We start from the raw sequence: 20,793 nt of genomic DNA, 5'->3' as shown, positions 1-20,793 counted from the left end.
AATTAGGAATCATCTCTTTCCCATCCTCCCACACTCTTAAAACTAATACCAATGCAGACTTTATAAGTTTTAACACCAAACCATCTCCTTTCTCCTCATTCCTCTTTGCTTAACATCCAGCCTCGTGATGGACAAAAAAAGCTAGTCTGCTATTTTGATTGGCCTAATTACTTCACAAATTATGCACGCATGGGGTAGGTTTGGGTTTCTAAAATAGCAGCTCCCCAACGCCACCCAGCAAACTCATTTTGTGAGAAGAGTTTCAAAAGATGTTTGTGTTAAATTATAGTGAGAGTGGGGGAAATTCAATTGGGATATGCCTAAAATAAGGCTGAAATCATATACATATTTAATTGGGTGTTAATTCAGTGGGACTGAATTGGATTGCACTGTAAAACTGGATTATAGACAGTTAGAATCCTAAAGTCTTAGGTTAGCAAAAGTGGTGGTTGGGTTTATAAGTCAAAAGACTCACAATGAACTTGATGGAATTGGAGAACCAAATACATCGCACCTGCCTCATATACCTGCTGCAAAGGATAAGATTAACTCTGCCCTCAGTCATAACCCAGCAGCACGTTTATAGGCAGCCTATACTATAAGATGATCAAGCAGACAGTGAGGCATAATAGTTGGACAAATAGGCCAAATGACAGGACAAAACGTCGGAGTCCTCTAGCTGACAAAAACTGCCAATATAATTAATATTAATGTAATATACTATTTATTTATGTAAATTAGTATTTATCGGTAAGGGGGGGGCTATTAGGCATTTAAAAGGACACTAGGCATGGGTTGAAAGCAGAAATGCAAACTTTCGGATTGCAACGAGTAAAAACTTCGGAAGAAACGTCAGATCAGACATACACGGCCCATCGTTACTGATGTTTACTTTTATATCCGAGACTTTCCCTCCGTGTTCGGTGCTCCCCCCCCCAACTTCCCCTAAGTAGCCGGAAGTGAAGTCCGCATGCGCCTCGACGGCGCTGGTCTTCCTATGTACAGCGCAGTAAGCGGAGGCTGGCGTCCGACGGGCGGAGCTTAACCGGGGCGTTTGCCGTGCGCGCGGAGAGCTCCGGCAGAGCGTGCGGGGTTGCATGGAAACCCCCATTGAGGATCGGAGAGCGTGATCTGGGTGAGAAGGAGATCGCGGGCCGGAAGGGTGGACCGTGGACGCGCTTGCCTATATGGCTTAGGTGGGCTGGAGAGCATAAAATGCTGATGGACAGCCAATGGCCCTTGGGGCGCCCTGCGTTTTCAGCCAGCTGCGCTTGCAAGGTAAGATTTGATGTTTGTTTCCTTTGAAGCAGAGGTGACGCGTTCCAGGCAAAACCCTCATGTTTCTTTCGCAATGGCAACTTCCCCATTTTAAAGAGAGGTTGTTGTGTTACGGCTCTCCTGCCCCGAATCCCTAAATTCTCCTGTGCCTTCAGAAATCCCCTCCCCGCCATTTCTCTCTCTTTCAGCTTTCTGTTTGTAGGCTGCAAAACCGAGCAACGTTCTTTTTTAGACCGACTTCCTGCTGATGGTAGACTTAACACTTAACTGAATCGTCATGTTTCGTTTGGCTTTCCCTTTCATGATTATTTTAATCTGTTACACTCAAAAGACTGCCAGTTCAATGCCAGAGACTAATAGTGCAATCCTATATAGAGCCTGGCGTGTTCTGGTCCATGGGGTCACGAAGAGTGGGACACGACTGAACAACAAATATAGTGTATATATATTTACTTGGGAGTAAGCCCAACCGAGCTCCGATGTGCTTTCTACTAAGTTTATGGGATCACACTCTTTCAAGTACAGTACAAGATAGGTGTACACTGCCTGGTGTAAAAATATACAAGCTTCTGTGTTACATGGAACTCTTGGTTCAGATTTATTGCAGCTCCAGAGTTTGGAGTACAGTAGTGCTGCATAAATGTTGCCAAGTGAACGAAACACTGTTTTTGAGAGAGTCTTGCAGTATGACCTAGGAAGTGGTTGATGTAGCCCATCTGCCTTACTTTTTATCTAGATGTATTCATTTGGTATAGATCGGGTAACTTGGCTTTGTTGTCTATGGATGGATAGCGAGTATCTAAGTAATCATTCTCTCCCTAGTTCATAAATCATAATGGTTTGGAATTGCTTTCCTCCTTTTCAATGCAATGTTTACTTTGTAGCAAAAATGGTAAATTTGCCTGACGAAGAGCTTTGTGTAACTTTGAACCTTACGTCTCCTACAGAGCCAGGCCCATTAAAAAAAAATAAAGCACAAAAGAAATATAAGAGGTATTATGAAATAAATGTTTATTATTAGAAATTGAGGTTTAAGCAGAAGGTGGATTAAGCTAGGATTCATTTTTAAATGCATAGACGTGACCTAGAGGTAACAGCCCAAAGACTGATTGGGGTGAGTGGGTTAGTCATTTATTATATTGTAAATGATTAATAATTTCAAATTTGAACTTTAAGTATTTTGTGGTTTTAGGGATTAACTATGAAATTTTATTACTTTATCTTGCATAGTATTTTCTCAATTATATCTAAATTCCTAGTGGTAACAACCTAAATGAACTCTCACCTTTTCTTCTTCTCTTGAAAGATTCCCCATCTAAATGGTTGCCAGTTGGGCTATTTGCTCTGATAACGAAAGAAAGCATCAGACTAGCTAATGTAAGTTAACTTATTCTGCCTTTAGCATTTTTGACTTGCAATCTGTTGATCAGTTCTGGGCTACTCCAGTTCAAATGTCGTTTTATTAAAGCAAATAAACTGTAAATTATATTTATCTCCAGAATGCACCTGTTTTGTGATTTTGAAAATATGCCATTTTTAATTGTTAGTTTTAATTAAATAATGGAATAATCTGATAAGGCACATTATTAATTAGAACATGTTTAGTTTATAACAACCATGATAAGACTTAAAGCACAATCCTATACATTTAGATGTCCAACGTGCTTGCTTTGCAGATTCTAATGTGTTAAAAGTTACCTAGGAATGACAGTGCAATTCTGTGCATGCCTACATAGAAAAGTAAGTTCCATTGTTTTCTGTGGCATGTGCTTTCATGGAGGTACATATAGTAGTGGTGGGGAACTTGTGGTGCTTGAGATGGAACTGGACTAACATTGCCCCTAGCACACATAGCCAATAGTCAAGAATGATGGAAGTTTTAGTCCAGCAACATCTGGAAGGCTACAGCTTTCCCACGCCATGTATAGTGGCACTTACGTCTGAGTAGACATGTACAGGATTGCTCTCTCACTGTTTTCTGATGTGCTCCTAGTGCTTCATATACGTTGTCTTGGTCTTACAAGAACTGTGTAAAGTAGGCCGTTTTAATTCCCATATTATAGATGTAGAGCTAAAGTAGTGTAGATACCAGACAAGTTCATGGCTGAACTGCAGGTTGCGTCATGGACTTGCAATTCATGCTTTAAGGACTGCCTGGTGGCAAATCATAGGCTTTGTTTAGTTTACGTGTATCTGATGAATGGTGAAGTTAAATTTAGAAGTTGGTCATAATAAAGCTCATCTTACAAAGACTTGAGACTGATAATACTTTTTAAAAATAATGTTTCAGGAATCAACCATGTCCATTGGGAAAAGTTTACAGAATGATCTCTCCGGAAGGGTAACTCTGTTGTGAAGATTTTTATTTTTTTATTTTTTTTAACTACCATGAAAATACTGTGACTTGAGCCTTGGTTCCTTATGTTGACATTTTGGCCTGCTCAGAAATGTTTTTTGCATTTTCAAGAAAAAACGTGTCCCAGAAATTGAGCTTACTTCTGCTGGTGTTTGGTTTTATCTGGGGCATAATGTTACTGCGCTACACCTTTCAGCATCCAAGGCAACAGAGCAGTGCTGAATTGCGTGAACAAATACTTGACTTAAGTAAAAGGTATGTTAGAGCACTGGCAGAAGAAAACAAGAATATCATGAATGGTGGTAATGGAGTTTCGATGGCAGGATACGGTAAGACATAATAAACTTGCTTTGAGGTCATGTCTCTATTTAACTCTTTAATTTTAGAATTATGAAATGCAATACCAAGCATACTTTCAAAAGTTCTTATTTATTTTGTAGAACTAATGTCTAATTATTAACAGGGAAACTGTTATGGAAACGATTGTGGCTATGAAATCCCACATTCAGCTGAGGTTAAGAAATGCACAGTGTTTTATATCAATTCAACACCTTTATTGGCATGTATGTTTTATATCCTTGAGAAAAGTCATTGGTTTATTAAGGGTATTAGGAGACACATAATATTCATTTGTATATGAATTATATATCCATATTTTGGAGTCCTAGATAATGCCACACATGGAAAGGTTTAACAGTAAAGGTATCAAATTGAAAAAACTAGAATTGGCTAGGTATATAATTTTGAAAACTGTACACTGTAGAATACAGTAGTACCTTGGATCTCGAACTTAATCTGTTCCAGAAGTCTGTTTGAAAACCAAGGCATGGGAGCCAAGCTGTTCAGGAACCCAGGTACCACTGTATCAGAATTAGAGAGCAGCTGGTGGAATTAAATGCATCTGTTAAAACACAGTAATTCTTTTTATATGCTATGCACAAATGTTTCCTAGAACTCACTACCAGTGGTGTGGATAAACAACAAGAAAAAAACAAAGAGGGATGGCTAGCTCTGTGCCAGTTGGACTGAATGAAATGAGAAAGAATAAGAAATCCATTCTCTGTGTGAATGTTCCTAAAGAAAAAAACCTAGATGAAGCAAATAGATAGATAGATAACCAACCAACCAACCAACCAACCAACCAACCAACCAACCAATATAACCAGATATGTTATTCAATGCCTAAATGCTCTAATTGGAAAGGGGTGGGTCTAGGACCAATAAAACAAAAATTTGGTTGTGGGGGGACTTGCATCTACCTTGGCAATTTCAGTTCTTCTGCTATCTTGGCACAGTAAATCACTGAGCCTCTTGGGCTTGCCGATTGGAAGGTCGGCGGTTCGAATCCCCATGATGGAGTGAGTTCCCATTGCTCTGTCCCAGATCCTGCCAACCTAGCAGTTCGAAAGCACGCCTGTGCAAGTAGATAAATAGGTACCACTGCGATGGGAAGGTAAACAGTGTTTCTGTGTGCTCTGGTTTCTCTCACGGTGTCCGGTGCACCAGAAGCGGTTTATTCATGCTGGCCACATGACCCAGAAAGCTGTCTGTGGACAAACACCAGTTCCCTCAGCCTGAAAGAGAGATGAGCGCTGCAACCCCATAGTTGCCTTTCACTGGACTTGACTGTCCAGGGGTCCTTTACCTTTTTTTTACCTTTAGTACGAGCACCTATGTTTCTTTCACTATCAATAGTTCCACTGTGGAGTGCAAAATAGACAGGATTCCTTTCTGTGTTTCTGTTTTTCTCTAGCTGATCTAAAACGAACGATCGCAGTTCTTCTAGATGACATCTTGCAACGCTTGGTCAAACTGGAAAACAAGGTTGATTACATGGTTGTAAATGGCTCGGCAACAAATACTACAAATGGGAACTTGATGCCAGCAACTACAAGCAAACGGGTAAATGCAGTAAACAACATAAGATAGCAGATACAGGTGCACAAAGTGATTCTAAATGCTATCGAGTTCTGTTACAATAGAAAAAAACAGAAACCAATGGTTGGCAAGGAGGTCTGCATCCTGTTGCAACAGGAAATGCTGAATACAGTTCTAACTTCTTTTATATCAAGCTCTAAAACCTTTTAAAGATAGCTCTTTCATAAAGCAACACTGTACAACATCTTATTTAAAAGAGATGCTAGGAGAATAGCTAGTGTAGTAAGGCAAGTAGATAATGTGTACATCCATATGTGAGGTTCTGTGATAATCATGGGAGATTATGATCATGAAAAAGAGGTAGATTTAATATCTAAATATCTATTTAAATATAAATCTAACACATCTTTGGAAATTTTAGCTTAATCTTGTGATCTGGTTTACTAATGCATAGCAATGAAGGACAATGCCTTTAATATGAGTGCTGGAAATTTATGTATGTGTAAAGTATATTTTAACATCACCTTTGGCTGATTGATTTCTACAATTGATATCATGTTGTGGATAACATCCTAAAATGGTGATCCAAAGAATGTCTTTTATTTGCACTATCTGTGAAATAGCTAGAGAGAATGTATTAAAAATACTATTGTTTATAAAAGCTTAAAAGGGCAACCTGCCCAAGTGCACACACACACACTTGCTACAGAATTAGGACACTTAGATCAGTGTTTTTCAACCTTTTTTGGGCAAAGGCACACTTGTTTCATGAAAAAAATCACGAGGCACACCACCATTAGAAAACGTTAAAAAATCTGTGCCTATATTGACTATATATAAAGTAATTCTCTTGAATAGGAATCAAATAAACAAATTTTTCCCACGGCACACCAGGCAACATCTCGCGGCACACTAGTGTGCCGCGGAACAGTGGTTGAAAAACACTGACTTAGATGATCAAAGATAATCTGTGATGGTACGTAGCTGTTAACAATAAATAAATGTATGTATTTAGCAACTGAAGATAAAAACCTTAAGTGATAGAAGCCACACTTACCAGATATTGAACACTACTAGCTTTTCGTTCATTGGGGTTTTTTTTGGTGAATATTTGAGTATCCTACAGCCTATGATGAATGTAACACTAGCTCTTAAGTTACTCTTTCTGAAGGAAACTAAGAGTGACAAGCTGAAATTAGATGAAGGGAAGCAAGACACCTTGATACTTACTGAAGAGATGAGCTAGAGGGGTACAGTCTCTCAGGCACTGCTGCTTTGCAATGGCCTTTTGAATGAGCGTTGGTTGTGAAACAGTAGTAAAACCTGGTGGATTTGAACCCAAGCTCTTCCATGGTGGACTTTAAATTGAGTGGGAGCAAAGGTGAACATTGCCTTATATCCATGTTAGCCTTATAGCAGAGAATTTGCAGCAAGGGTACACTATGTTACACAGTGTGCTTTTTGTATCCTAAATTATAAAAATGAAGTGCCAGTGAGTTTTTGCATCTATACGGAATGATCTCTAAAGGGTTTGTTTTGGTATTTTATGCTTAAAATATGCTGTGTAGGGTTGTTGTTTTTTTAAAGAACTTTTATTTAAAGGGAGAACAAGATTTGCGGTGCTAGATTATATACCGTCCTGAATTATTATCCCTGCAGATGATTATAACATCTGGATAGATTAAAATAAAGTGAAATATATGGTCAAAGATTTTTAGTGTCCAGTAAGTTCTTATCCTCAGTAGGAGTGTATTCATGATTTTGCACAAAATGAAAATCTGTGGTTGCTTTCTTCATGTTTCAAACAGCTTACCTTTTAACTGTTGCTTTAAAATTAAATGACTAGAAGTCACATATCACATGCTAGACTTGGTAAATAAAAACACTAATGGTATATTCTATTCTACTCAGAAGTAAACCTAGAAATAAGCCTTGCTAAACTTGGCGAGGCTGGCTTTGGAGTATACTTACCACAGAATTATAAGGCTACATTCCTGAGCACATACATTTCTAAGCCTCCTGAAACATTTTTGGTCAGTAAATTTAATTGGGACTTGATTCAAAGTACATTTTCACACGCTACAGTACAGTCTATCCCTTAACATGAGGATAAGGGAACATACAAGAGGCCAGCATTGTATGAATCCTTGGGTTACATTATGTAAAGAGTCTACCCGTTTATCTACCACATTTGAAAGTTTAATGCAGAATTTCTCTTTGCTGTGTGACATTCTCCACTAGTCATATACAGGAGCAGACCTGATGGACTGGGGCCAAATGCTGATCTAGTCCAGGATTCTTTTCTCGTAGTGCTCAGCCAGATGCCTATGGAAAGTCTGTAAGCAGGATTTGAGTGCCGTTGTACTCTTTCCCACTAGTGATTCCGAAAGTATGATATACAACATCGGACGTAGATCATAGCCATCATAGCTAGTAGCCATTTGAAGCTTTATTTTTCATGAATTTGTCTAATTCTCTTTTAAAGTCATCCAAGTTAGTGGCCATTACCACATATTGTGGGGTGAATTCTGTAGTTTATGCAGAGGATGAAGAAGCACTTTATTTCATCTGTCCTAAATCTTGCAGCATTCAGCTACATTGAATAATTAATTAATTAATTAATTAATAAATACTGGGCGGCTCCCAACAGAATATTAATAATAAAAAAGCGACAACATCAAACATAAAAACTTCCCTAAACAGGGCTGCCTTCAGATGTCTTCTAAAAGTCAGATAGTTGTTTATTTCCTTGAGATCTGTTCCACAGAGCGGGCACCACCACCAAGAAGGCCCTCTTCCTGGTTCCCTGTAACCTCACATCTCGCAGGGAGGGAACTGCCAGAAGGCCCTCAGAGCTGGACCTCAGTGTCCTGGCTGAATGATGGGGGTGGAGATGCCCCTTCAGGTATACTTGGCTGAGGCCTATTATGAGAGAGGGGCTGAACTGGAAGTTAAGAGAACTGTGTGCAAAAAAAAAAAAAAGTGCTGTATTTAAGTTTTTCACATAGCAACTCTCATACTTGAGGCGAGCTGCTTTTTAGTTTAAAAACAGCTTGTCTTTTCTCCTGGATATGTTACAGAGAAACCTAAAATAATGCTTTGGTTCTGTTTTCTTTTTGGGGGGTGGGTGGGAAGGCAATATTATTTGTGTATTAATGAATTGTATGGAGAGCTTAATATAAAAGGTAAAATATCAAAATAATAAAGAGCCACATCTTCTGCTGCTAGTCTCAACAAATGTAAATAATGAGACAGTACTAAATGCTTGTAGCAGGACATCGTCACCAGCTCTGCTGCTGGGACCTGATCTGGAGTGAAGAATGCTTTCAAGGAGGGCAAGGACAGCCTGAACCAACACTGCCAGTTGCCAGGCAGGAGGGGAACTCCACCCAGGTCTCGTGATCATTTTCCTTGCAATCAAACCAGTCAGAGGCACACTTTATAGTCAAAAATCCCTCACAAAATGGCTATGAGGTTTTTTAGGCTGCAAGGCTTTTTCTTTCTTTCTTTCTGTACAGTGCATAAGGGTGGTAGCAGCTACCTGGGGACACAAGAGGGTGCAAGGCTTGAGCATGTTGCCACTAGATCCCTGGGGTCCCAAAACCATGAGTGAGGGCAGCTAGCTGAGTTCAGATTCCGGTCCTCAGGCCCAAGCGTTTTGCTGTTACCTTGAGAGTTTAAAATTCCAAGTCTGCAGCACAACTGAAGAGGTGTGATTAAAACACTCTCTGTGTGTCTATACATATTGATGTAAAAATTGGGGTTTGGCTTTTGCTGCCCCAACTCCCCATTGGATTCTATGAGTCCCCTAAGGCGATGATTTGTCAGAGAAGAATGGATGGAGGCAGGACCCAGTGGAAAGCAAGGCAGATACTTATTTTTCTGTTGCAACAGAGTTCCTTCCCCTCCTTCCAAGGAGGGAGAGCCCCTGAACAAAAGGGTGCAGGAACCTTTTTGACACTGCCCAACCCCCTTAGCCAAAGACCACCCCAAAATCATCACTCATACATCATAGGAGGTGGGTTTACAGCAGAAATCCTGTCTGCCAGGATACCTAAGAATGGTCCCTGATTGCACTGCCTGGGCAATCCTTTTGTGATGGCTATTACTTTACTTGACCTGAATGCAGGTCACAGGCACGCCCTATTCATACACAAAGACGCTCTTAAAACAGGATTTGTAAGCATGGAAAAGAAAACGGGAAGGCTTTCCCAATTTGCCTTCCTTAACCGCAGAGGAATATTTGAGGTCAAAATGGCTTCAGGATTGCTCTCAAGACACATGGTTTATCTGTTCAGATACATGTGCATTTATGAATATTTATATTTGGGGCCTTAGGATTGCCTATGATAACAATATTAAACTGGGTTAAGTTCGAACCATGGAGGGGGGGTTTGCGAGGTGTGAGGGGTTTCTAACCCCGCCAGCAAAAAAACGAAAGCCGGCGCCGAAAGGCGCGCTTAGAACCGTCGCTTAGAGACCCAACAAACGGCGAGGGTTGGCGAAGCAGCCGCCTCTCCCGCCTCTCCTCTCCTGGTGGCGGGGAAGGAAAAGAAAGGGGAGGGCCGCCTCTTTGTCTCCCGGGAGGCCCTTCAGTCCTCGCCGCCGCGTGTCTCCCTCTTTCGTTAGGGAAATCCGGCCGCGGGGACAGCTCATCCAAGCGCCGGCCCCTGCCATGGAGCGGCTGACTTTGCAACCGGGGGCCGCCGCAGCCATAGACGAATACCTGGAATACAAGAGGTGAGCGGGACCGAGGGAAGGAGGGCGACCAAAAAAAGGCCGCCGGGTGGAAGGATTGGCATCGGGAGGCCACCTGCTTGCGGCGATCGCCACTCCTTAGGTAGCGGGCCGAGGGGACGGTACGCTCGGCTCAAGTCTCCTCCACTTTTTGTTGGGGCTCGAAGTCTTTTCGCTCGGAAACCCAAAACTCTCGAGGGGCCCTCTGAGCATGTGCAAAGGGCAAGTCCTTCACTCCGAGCGACCTAAAGGACCGCCTTTCCGCATAGATCCCTGCCTGGCAACCTGCATTCTTCACTACTAAGCGTGATACTCCTGAGCGATGCACCGGCTAGGCATGATTTTATTGTTTAATCTTTTTGTAAGACGATTTGAGTTTTTCTTTCTTTCTCCCACAATCAGTCAGAAAGCAAAACACATAAGAGAGCTGGGGGGGCACCAGTCTTACTTTAACAAGGTGGGTGTCTTTAACAGGGCTAGCCTCTGATTGTTAAGAGTTGTTTGAAATAATATTTAATCTAAAGATAGCCACTTTTTGTGGTGAGTTGAAATCGGTTATAGGTTTTAGTTTAAGGTGTGGGTGACTAGGTCCTAGGATATGACTTCCTATGGAACGCATGTTTAAACATTATGATTTATAGTCTTTTTAAAGAATGAAGCCCTCAACCACTTCCTCCAGTTACAGTTAAGTGGGAATATCCCATGAAATATGCTGAGGACCGTAGCACTACAGTATTTCGATGTTGCGACATAGATATGAGCAGAAATAGAGGAACACCCCGCAAACATTTCCTAGTCCAGGCTTTCCAAGATTGTCTCTTCACTTTATCCTTTCTCCGAAGCCACAGCCGTTTCAACAGTCTTCATTTGTGTGTGTGTGTGTGTGTGTGTGTTATCAGAACATTGATGTTTGTAATTAAACATGCAACGCTTCTTCGTAGAATTGTAGGCGAAGATGATGGAGGGGAACTTTTTACTCCTGAAGAATATGAAAAGTACAAGAAAAAAATGTTACCAATACGGTTACAAAACAGACTGTTTGTGAGCTGGAGATCACCAACTGGCATGGACTGCAAACTTGTGGGCCCCGAAACCCCTTGTTTTTGTACTCACAGGTGAGGCATTCTGTGCCCTACATAGACATTTCCTGTTCAACGGAAGTTTTTATTATTATTATTGTGCAGTTAGCTTGAGAACTTATGGCTTGCAAAGCTTTAGGAAGCATTTATTTTTATTTATTAAATTACTGTACCGCCTTTCATCCAAGGATCACAGGCGGTTTAGAATATTTCTTAGATCAGGAAAATTGTTTCATAATATTCCATATAAATTATAAATGCATCAAAAATAGAAAAGAAAGAGCACCTTCAGGTTAAGTTGGGATGACATTCAAAGGTATATTCCAAATACCGGTAATTTGAATGGCAGGTTCCCTGGTCAAGTCTACAAATTTAAGCATCTAAATATTTTACTGGGATCCCCCTCTGCCATGGTCCACATAATGCTAAGCTACGGTTTATAGACAATTGCTTACTAAATGATGGTTTAACACGAATGTCCAGCCCAGCACCGTAACCATGGTTTATTAACCACAAACAAACCATGCTTGTAAACCACGGTTTGTGGTTGGTTTATAAAACTTGGTTAGCATTACAAATGGTTTAACATTACAGTGTGCCTTCATTCCACCCCCCCACACCCCCCAGCACATGTAATGTTCAGACTTATTTCAGTCATGGCTTTGAAGAAGCAGCAATAATTTTTCTCAGCAAGACTAGCACACAGTAAAAGACTGACTCACTACCATAGAAATTCTCTATGTGCCAGAAGATTCAAGAGATAGGCTGGGTTCGTGGCAACCTCAATAAAGTGGTTTATTGAACCTGGTCCCATTCATAAAAGATTGGGACATGATTGCTTAGAATATTATTTTTTAAATAGCTCAACTGTCATCTGGGGGCAGCCATTCCAGCAGTGGGACAGCCCAGAAGCAGGGCTCACTCCAACAGTTCTGCTGAGACAGGCCACCTCCATCAGGCCTCCCCATCCCTTCAACCATCATCTGGGAGCAGCCATTCCATCAGGCTGCCTTAGTGGGAGAGACAGGAAGCAGAGTTCATCGCATCTGCTTTGCTAGAAGCCCTGCTCCTCTGAACTGTGCCTGCTGCTCAATATAGGAACAACCATCTAGAAATTGAAGCCTGAGTTTTGAGTTTTATTTTCCCTTTTCCTCCTTGTCCTTTCCCCCTTGTGCATTGTATTTAAAATAATAATAATAATAATAATAATAATAATAATAATAATAATAATAAATTAAGACTTTAAGTAGAGTCTTGGTTTGATTTCATGTATGCCATTCTGTGTCTGCCTTTTTGCCTTTAGAGTAGGGTACAAATTCTCTAAATAAATGATAAATAAATAAATAAACCAAATGATCACTGAATAGTATGTTTACATTTCCCTCCCCCCAGGTATAAACAACACAAAACAGACTTTGAAGAGATCCCAAAGGAACGTCCTATTTCTTTACCCTGTAGGGTGGGCCGTTGCCCATGCAAATCTTATAACTTCATTCCTCTCAATGGGACTCAACCCATCCGCTGTAGATGTAAGCACTTTGCTGATCAGCACAGTGCGGCACCTGGGTTTCCATGCAACACATGTAAGTGAGTTTTGGATAAATAAGCATGTCATATGTAAATGTAGCAGCTTTTCATTACACAGATATGCCCCTTGAGGCATGTATATTTGTAGGTGTGGAGAGTACTAATGAAAATGTGCTGGGTTCTGTAACTAGAAAACTCATATTCAGCATCCAAGCTCATCGTATTTCACATTCCAAATCTGGTTAATTTGCATACTATTAAACAATGTCCTGATTTATGCTACTTTTGTATCTGGGAGTCTGAACATGGGCTTTTTGAATATTTTTTCTACCACTGGCAGCTTTCTGTATAAGTAGAGTCCATATGCACATTATTGTTTAAACTAGTGGTTGAAACCCGTTAAAATAACGGGCGCTAGAACATATGTGGACTTCAACAGATGTACAGCAAGATTTTTTTTTTAAGGTAGTGATCATGAGCTGCCCCCCCTCCCCAGGCTGCATAAAGCTCCTTTATTACCCTTATGATTATATAAGAAGAGGTTGGGCGGCTGCTTACTCTCCCCACTCAGCGCCCGCTCGTTCTTTTTGCTTCTTCAGCTCTCCGATTCGGAGCCGGTGAGCAGGAAGCAGCGGCGGTGGCGGCCACCCCCACCCCCAAGGGGGTTAAAGAGGCACGCTTCCCTTGCTCGCTCGCTGTTTGCTGGGCAAAAGGCACTGGGCCTCGCCGGCGGGGCGGCTGCTTCCTGCTCAGCGGCTCCAAATCAGAGAGCTGAAGAAGCAAAAAGACGCAGCGGCGGCGGCAGTTGAAGCAGAACGCCGGCACTCTGCAGGGCGGGCTGCTCTGGGCTGCTCCCGGGCCGCAAGGCCTCGGGGCTCTGGTTTCAGCGGCGAGAGCGGCAGCGTGGCCTCCCTTCTCGGCCTCCCCTCGTCCTCTGGAGCGCCGGTGTTCTGCTTCAACCGCCGCTTCAACTGCTCCCAGCCGATGTCTCTCCGATCCAATCCCTGTGTCCGTGGGGCACATGCGCAGTAGCGCAAACCCAGGAATACACGGAATGGACGCAGAGACACTTGGGTTTTATATATATAGATATGTTTCATTGTACCAGTAGAATAAATAGTATTTATGATATCAAAATATTGTAGGCCTTAGATTTATGCCATGTCTGCCCTGGACTCAAATAATACTGTTTCCAGCTGTAGCAATTGTTTGTGTAGTCGGGGCTACAGAGAGGAAATACTCAAACAAAACTGCCACTGAGTGAAAGAGAGTCAAATATTTTGGTCTATCTGATGCTGTCTTAAAATGTTTTGAATTAGGTTCCAAATGTTCAGGGTTTCACAGTTGCTTTACTTGTGGATGTGGGCAGCCAACATATGCTCATGAAACAGTAGTGGAAACAAAAGAGGAACGCTTAGCCCAAGGAAAACCAGTGGGGCAAGATGTCCCATATGCCGCTATGGGAGGACTAACTGGCTTTAGTTCACTAGCAGAAGGATACATGAGACTTGATGACAGTGGGATAGGTAAGAATCGGGGGACTTGAAATGAAAAATTGAATTTACATTTATCTTTTTTGTTTTATTGATAGTTCCAAAGTGTATCAGATAATTAAACCAGATTGCAACGTCTATGTAGTTTTAAATTATAAATATAGGTGCAGAGGTACCAATCCGGTAGTCTGATGCCCCACAAAATGAATGGTGTTTTTCCTAGCAATGTGCAGTTGGAAAGACTAGGTCAGCACCATGGGTTTTGACCTGTGGTGCCCCTCAAGCCTTGCATTATCGCCATGCTGTTTGACATTCATATGAAGCCATTGGAAGAGATAATCTGAAGCTTTGAAGTTGGGTGTGGCCAAACTGATGATTCCCAAATCTGTGGGTGGTATTCAACTAAATTTTACTCATTGTGGACCTCTTGACATTGATAGACTTAATTTAGTTGTCTTAATTCATTTCAAAAATTTGAGTAAAACTTGGTTGTCTACCACTCTACATTTCTTGGCATTTTAACCCTATATTAGTTTCGAAGCTGGGGACAAGTGATAAAGTAAAATAATAAATAACCTGAGATTCCAAAGAAAACAAGTTCTCATGGGAGACATGCTGTGCCTTTTTGGGGTAAAGTACTATTCATCCTATTGAAACAGGTACAGATCCATGGATTTCTCTTAGAGCCTACTTTGTCCTGGAAAAGCAGATAATGGAACTGGTGAAGAGTGCATTTTTATCATGGGTAGGCAAACTAAGGCCCGGGGGCCAGATCCAGCCCAATCGCCTTCTAAATCCAGCCCCCGGATGGTCCGGGAATCAGTGTGTTTTTACATGAGTAGAATGTGTCCTTTTATTTAAAATGCATCTTTGGGTTATTTGTGGGGCACAGGAATTTGTTCGGTTTTTTCTTCAATATAGTCCGGCCCCGCACAAGGTCTGAGGGACAGTGGACCAGCCCCCGCTGAAAAAGTTTGCTGACCCCTGATTTTTATCATTTGCAATGGCTCTGATGCAGGGGGGGGTCCTTGTCATTCTTATCCACATTTTTGTAGCCTTGAGGATTGACTGTAGTACAAGGAGCTGTATCTGAAGATGACTTGGAAACTATAGCAGCAGGATGTTGCCCCCTTCTTCCTAAATAAATACAAGGTTTGGAATCCCGGCCCATTTCGTAACAACTATCATGACAGCCCATGCTGTTCCATGCCTAATGTGATAGGTGCTTTCTTTTAAAACGGCGCGCAGCCTGTGGCCAAAACCGTAGAGCTCCCCCCCTGCACAATTTATAACCCCACCATTTCAAATGACCCCAGGGAGGAATTGCACATAAAACAATATAATAATTAAATGCTGAATACCAACACCAACAAAATAGAAAACACCAGCTGCAAATTAACAGAACATAGACAGACAGCAAGTGATAAAATTTGAGCCATGGGCATATTACACTTAGCTCCTTCCAAAGCTGAAGTAATAAATCTAGCTTACATCACACATCTGTTTTTGTTACGCTTTTATCCATATTTTCAAACATTTGTCTTAATTTAATAACACGAGGTATAATTCTAAAATGCTCAGTGTTTTTTAATGAGACCAATAACTGGTCTTCCATTCAGGATGCAGTTTTATAGCTCCGTGGTAGATCACCAGATTTCTTTTTCAAGACAGAGTTGGCTAACTTTGTTGGACTTGCTTCTTGATCTTCTTACTGAATCAGCAACATTCTTAATTTGTTTTTCCTCAGTGGCTGCAATTCTTCATGTTTCTGGTTAATTTGGATTTCTTCTCCCTTAACTGCTGGTTTCATTTAAGGAGCACCTTCCGTCGAGTTCCTAGAATCTCCTGTAACCAACATGGATCATCCCTTCCTAAGAGCATTGCAGGGACCTTCTAGTTCCACACAAGGACGTCCCCCAGTTAACAGATGGTAATGGAATTACTATACTTTTCTTTCTTTAAGCAGTCAGTGTGTTGTACTGTTAGCAGCTGAATAAATCCTGCCTTTCCAGATACAGTGGACCTAGTATCAGGGATGGTGCAATGGTTGCAGCTTTTAGGGGATTTAAATTTAGCACACATTTAAAATGTGTTTGCTCCTGTGACAGTTCAGCAATTAGGAGGTTGGAGTGCCTCGTTAAGAAAAGGTACTCTATACAACAGGCATAGGCAAACTCGGCCCTCCAGATGTGTTGGGACTACAACTCCCATCATACCCTGACCACTGGTTCTGTTAGCTAGGGATAATGGGAGTTGTAGTCCCAAACATCTGAAGGGCCAGGTTTGCCTATGCCTGCTATGCAAGGTCGGCCCACCTATGAGGCTCAGTGAGGCAGTCACCTGGGAGGGGGTACATGTGGCAGATCTGAGCCTCTGAGGAGTGCATTGCTCACCACTTCCTGCACTTGTCACCTGCTTTCTCTGTTGCCCCACCACTGCTTGTTCTTCTCCAGCCTCCTTTATTCTCCCCTGCCACCTTCAGCATGCCAGGGTTTCCCAGGGTTACCTGCAGTCGCCTCAGACGGAAGAGAAGGCGGGGAGGGCGGTGGAAGGGATGCGGCACCATTTTCTGTTTTGCCTCAGGTGGTAGAACACTCTGGGCCAACCCAACTGTGCAGTAGTCATTATGTGCAAATTCAACAGAAAAAGAAAACTCAAGTCACTCTAGGCAGATTGTAATGAAGACTCGGTAGGGTACTCTGGCAAAGAACAAGGGGCTGTATGTGATCTCCTGAGGACTGAGAGTACATAATACAGTTCCTGGTGTTCTGACAACTAGAATAAGCTTCCTTCCAGGATTCCCTGTACAGTTGGGAGTCCGGGGAGTTGATGGAAGAGGAGAGGAAGAGGACAGAGAGTCTGAGAGAAACTACTATGCCTGGTAGGGACGTGGGTGGGGCTGTGGTCTAAACCAATGAGCCTCTTGGGCATGCCGATCATAAGGTCAGCGGTTTCAAATCTCCGTGACGGGGTGAGCTCCCGTTGCTCGGTCCCTGCTTCTGCCAACCTAGCAGTTCGAAAGCACACCAGTGCAAATAGATAAATAGGTACCGCTGCAGCGGGAAGGGTAAAGGGCGGTTTTGTGCGCTCTGGTTTCCGTCACGGTGTCCCGTTGTGCCAGAAGTGGTTTAGGTCATTCTGGCCACATGACCCGGGAAAGCTGTCTGTTGGACAAACACTGGCTCCCTCGGCCTGAAAGCGAGATGAGCACCACAACCCCATAGCTGCCTTGGACTGAACTTAACCGTCCAGGGCAGGGGTCTGCAACCTTAAGACAAAAAGAGCCACTTGGACCCGTTCTGAGAGAGAAAAAAAAACTGGAGCCGCAAAACCATTGCGGCCCACAAAAATATAAACACCCAGAAGCTCATAGCTCATTTAGACAGGTAATGAAGAGCAGGAAATGAAGGCAAAATGGCAAAATATCACGAAACGCTCCCCCCAACCCAGCCAAACAACAAGCACTGTATTAAAGGAACCGTCCGAACGCCTGACGCTGCAGGGGCAAATCTAGAAGGGGAAATCCAACTGCCCCATGAACAGCACAAATGCAACCCTAAAAGTTAAGCAAACTTATGCAAAAGCACACAACATGCACACTGCCCCAATCACTATTGGCCAGCAGAGGGGCTGGGCAAGGCAGCTAAGAGGGGCTGAAGCCAGGGGGCTGATCACGTTCCCCCTGCAGGCGCGGGAAACATTCCTTCAGAATGGATAAAACCCTTCTTTCAGTCCATGGGACTCCCGCTTCTGGGGGGCAGGGGCTTCTGGGGGGGCGTTGCCCCCTCCTGCCCCCCCGTTGGTACACCCAATGCTCGGTCCCCTTTCGCCACGCTGCTTAAGGGTAGTCTCCTGCGTGCCCCCGAAACAGAGCCCGGGACCCGGTCGTCCCCTGAGCTTTTTCCCGCGCCCATCTCATCCGTTGGGCTGCCCTTAGCTGAACAGCCGGGCTTCCTTTTCCTTCCCAGACTGCCACGTGTCCTGGAGCCGGGCCCTTCAACTTTTTTAAAAGAGGGCTTCCCCCTCGCCCGCCGCCCCTGGCCCAGCCCGCAGCTGCCTCCTTACCTCGTCGCGTCACAGCAGCCAGCAGCTCCACCAGCAGCAGCCAAACACAAGCGCCGGGACAGGCTCCAAGGAGGGCAGCTGCTGTGGTCTGCTGCTGCGCCTGCGCTGGCACGAAACGAGGCATGCATGAGCACAGCACAGCCACTGGCAAGGTAGAGAAGTGGGTGGGCGCAGGCGGGCCAGCAGCGCGGCGCAGCACACCCTACATTTTCCGGCGCTAAACGCACCGGCCCTGCCCGGAGCCGCGGCAAAGTTGCAAAGAGCGCAATGCGGCTCCGGAGCGCGGTTTGCAGACCCCCGGCCAGGGTTTACCTTTTCTACCTTACTATGTGTGGTGTTAAACTTGGGATACATTTTCTCGTTGGTGCTTTCCTATAAATAGGCGTTGAGGGTGGTATGTTTTGGTTGACGTACTAAGGATTGAACAACGAGGGCAAGTCAAAAGCAGGAGTGAACCTTATTTACACATATTCTCTTGTCAAACAAGCTGATTCAAGATGGTAGTATCTTTTCGATTTCACATGCTGGCAAGTGTGATTACAGGAGAGATTAGCGGTGCTAAACATGTTTATTTGGTTGTATGATCAATTGATTTCAGTGAGTCTTGCTTTCCAATAAGTATGCTACGAAATTCTAATGAAATGAAATTTTAATACATTCTGATCTGAGAAGCTCTGAGAACAAGAGATGATATCCACTTGAGCCATACTCAGAAGAGAAGACCCCTTGATCCACTTGAGCATGGACTAACGTTTGATATTGCCCAGATACAGTTCTAGAATTTATCTAATTAAAAGTATGTTGCTTTTAAGGAGGTGCAAGTACAGCAATGCAAGTTGCCTCTAGAAGACCGACGAAGATGACATGGCTTATTTGAAAGACAGTATCAGGAACGGGTAAGCCATTGCATACGTATTTAAAGCAAAACATTTCTTTAAAGTTTAAAGATAATCTGCTTTTGCTGAATATGAGACATTTTAATTTCTTTATAACTTTGTTAAAATACGTTAGGACATTATATTGGTATCTCAGAATCAAATGTGGTTGTAGAGAAGGAAATATCAGGTTTCCCGTGATTATTGACAGAAATTAAGCAGATAAACAATGCAAAGTGGGTCAATGGATTTACCGAAAGTAATGGTTTCCTGTGGTAAGTTTGCTTATTATTGGCTTGTGGTGACACAGTGGGCTTTTTCCCTGGTGGCACTGGTATTGTGGCATACACAATTTCTTTGCTGAAATATGAGAGGCCTCATCTGTCTTGGCATTCCACCAGCTTCTGAAGACATACCTGCTTACCCAAGCATTCACTTGATCTCTTAGCCAGAGCCTGTTGTTTTAATTGCTGTGCTGTTTTAAGGGGATTGTTTTAGTGTATGTTTTAATTATGGTGTATTTTTTAAATAGTCTGTATTTCTAACAATGTTTTGCAGTTACGTTTTCATGTTTTGTAAGCCTCTTTAAAAAACCCCATCTGGGCATTAAGCAGCAAATGAATCTATATATATAAAACGCAAGTGTCTCTGCATCCAGTCCCTGTGTCTCTGGGTTTGCGCTACTGAGCATGTGCCCCACGGACACAGGGATTGGAGCAGAGAGATCGGGCTGGGAGCAGCGGCGGCAGTTGAAGCAGCAGTTGAAATGGAACGCTGGCGCTCCAGAGGCTGAAGGGCGGCTGAGAAGGGCCACGCTGCCACTCTCTCCGCTGGGCAGAAGGAGAACAGGGGGGGGCGTGAAGCCTTCGGGGAGATGATGCCGCCGCCTCCACCGCCGCCTCATCCCCCTCGCTTCCCCACCCACCGCCCCACACTCCGAAAGGGGCTGGGAGCCCCACACATCCGGAAGGAAACCTGTTCTACCGTCCCCCAGCCCCACACCACTCCAGGGAAAAAAGCCCCCTCCTGTCGCCGCTCTCCCTCGGCTGCCCCTTCCCCCGGCCAAAAGACCTCACCACAATGGCAGTGGGAGCTCCGCAGGAACCTACCATCATGGCTGCTCCTAGCCCTTAACTCCATTCCCTCAGCAGCAAGCGCAGGCCTAGCCCGCCAGGCAGCCCAGACCAGAGGGGTGGGATTAAGGCAGGGTTCTGCTGAGCTCGAGCTCGGCGTTGGCCGTGGGTGTCTGAGGCAGCGTGTTATTTCTGGGCGAGTGACAGGCATGTGGAGAGCATCGCATGCACGGAAAGTGAGGGGAGGAGGAGGCAGCAAGCCATGCTTCGTGCAGTAAGTATGTTTAGGACAGGAACAATAAAAGGAAACACGCCATCATTTCTCCCTCAGGAATCTTAACACTGTGTAGGGAGCGCATGGTTTGCCCTGCTCCCTGCACTTCAGGACTTTGGGTTTTGTGTCAGAAATGTTCTAGCGCCCGTTATTTTAAC

General features: G+C 43.5%; 2 protein-coding genes and 1 long non-coding RNA gene across 4 annotated transcripts; 2 read left to right on the top strand and 1 right to left on the bottom strand.

Annotated features, from left to right (window-relative positions):
* Positions 1 to 975: 975 nt before the first annotated feature.
* CCDC126 (coiled-coil domain containing 126) lies at positions 976 to 6,140 on the top strand. 2 transcript variants are annotated; one of them, XM_033165505.1, is made up of 5 exons: positions 976 to 1,278; positions 2,585 to 2,655; positions 3,569 to 3,619; positions 3,831 to 3,963; positions 5,388 to 6,140. In XM_033165505.1, the coding sequence occupies exons 1-5, from the start codon at positions 1,233 to 1,235 to the stop codon at positions 5,561 to 5,563; spliced, it is 477 nt and encodes a 158-aa protein (XP_033021396.1). In that variant the 5' UTR covers positions 976 to 1,232; the 3' UTR covers positions 5,564 to 6,140. The 2 variants fall into 2 exon arrangements, with proteins under 2 accessions (XP_033021396.1, XP_033021397.1); XM_033165506.1 differs by lacking the exons at positions 976 to 1,278; positions 2,585 to 2,655; positions 3,569 to 3,619 and having other exon boundaries at positions 3,626 to 3,963.
* A 940-nt stretch (positions 6,141 to 7,080) lies between these two features.
* LOC117055728 lies at positions 7,081 to 7,468 on the bottom strand. The gene is made up of 2 exons (XR_004427669.1): positions 7,326 to 7,468; positions 7,081 to 7,290 (listed from the first exon to the last, which is right to left on the bottom strand). It is a non-coding gene; the product is annotated as an uncharacterized LOC117055728 (long non-coding RNA).
* A 2,686-nt stretch (positions 7,469 to 10,154) lies between these two features.
* Positions 10,155 to 19,302, top strand: FAM221A (family with sequence similarity 221 member A). The gene is made up of 6 exons (XM_033165755.1): positions 10,155 to 10,252; positions 11,191 to 11,364; positions 12,721 to 12,911; positions 14,175 to 14,381; positions 16,164 to 16,278; positions 19,226 to 19,302. The coding sequence occupies exons 1-6, from the start codon at positions 10,188 to 10,190 to the stop codon at positions 19,257 to 19,259; spliced, it is 786 nt and encodes a 261-aa protein (XP_033021646.1). The 5' UTR covers positions 10,155 to 10,187; the 3' UTR covers positions 19,260 to 19,302.
* The last annotated feature ends 1,491 nt before the right edge of the window (positions 19,303 to 20,793 follow it).

This window comes from Lacerta agilis, chromosome 12 (assembly GCF_009819535.1).
Source record: "Lacerta agilis isolate rLacAgi1 chromosome 12, rLacAgi1.pri, whole genome shotgun sequence".
NCBI classification, from domain to species: domain Eukaryota; kingdom Metazoa; phylum Chordata; class Lepidosauria; order Squamata; family Lacertidae; genus Lacerta; species Lacerta agilis.
This window is presented reverse-complemented; position numbering and strand designations above follow the sequence as displayed.

What these genes read in the sequence shown, in the direction of transcription:
- CCDC126 (XM_033165505.1), top strand. Translation starts at nt 1,233, where the DNA reads ATGGCCCTTGGGGCGCCCTGCGTTTTCAGCCAGCTGCGCTTGCAAG. An exon ending in CAGCCAGCTGCGCTTGCAAG is followed by an intron (nt 1,279 to 2,584) that starts GTAAGATTTGAT and finishes TTCTCTTGAAAG; the next exon opens with ATTCCCCATCTAAATGGTTG. An exon ending in AAAGCATCAGACTAGCTAAT is followed by an intron (nt 2,656 to 3,568) that starts GTAAGTTAACTT and finishes ATAATGTTTCAG; the next exon opens with GAATCAACCATGTCCATTGG.
- FAM221A (XM_033165755.1), top strand. Translation starts at nt 10,188, where the DNA reads ATGGAGCGGCTGACTTTGCAACCGGGGGCCGCCGCAGCCATAGACGAA. An exon ending in ACTTGATGACAGTGGGATAG is followed by an intron (nt 14,382 to 16,163) that starts GTAAGAATCGGG and finishes GTTTCATTTAAG; the next exon opens with GAGCACCTTCCGTCGAGTTC. An exon ending in CGTCCCCCAGTTAACAGATG is followed by an intron (nt 16,279 to 19,225) that starts GTAATGGAATTA and finishes GTTGCTTTTAAG; the next exon opens with GAGGTGCAAGTACAGCAATG.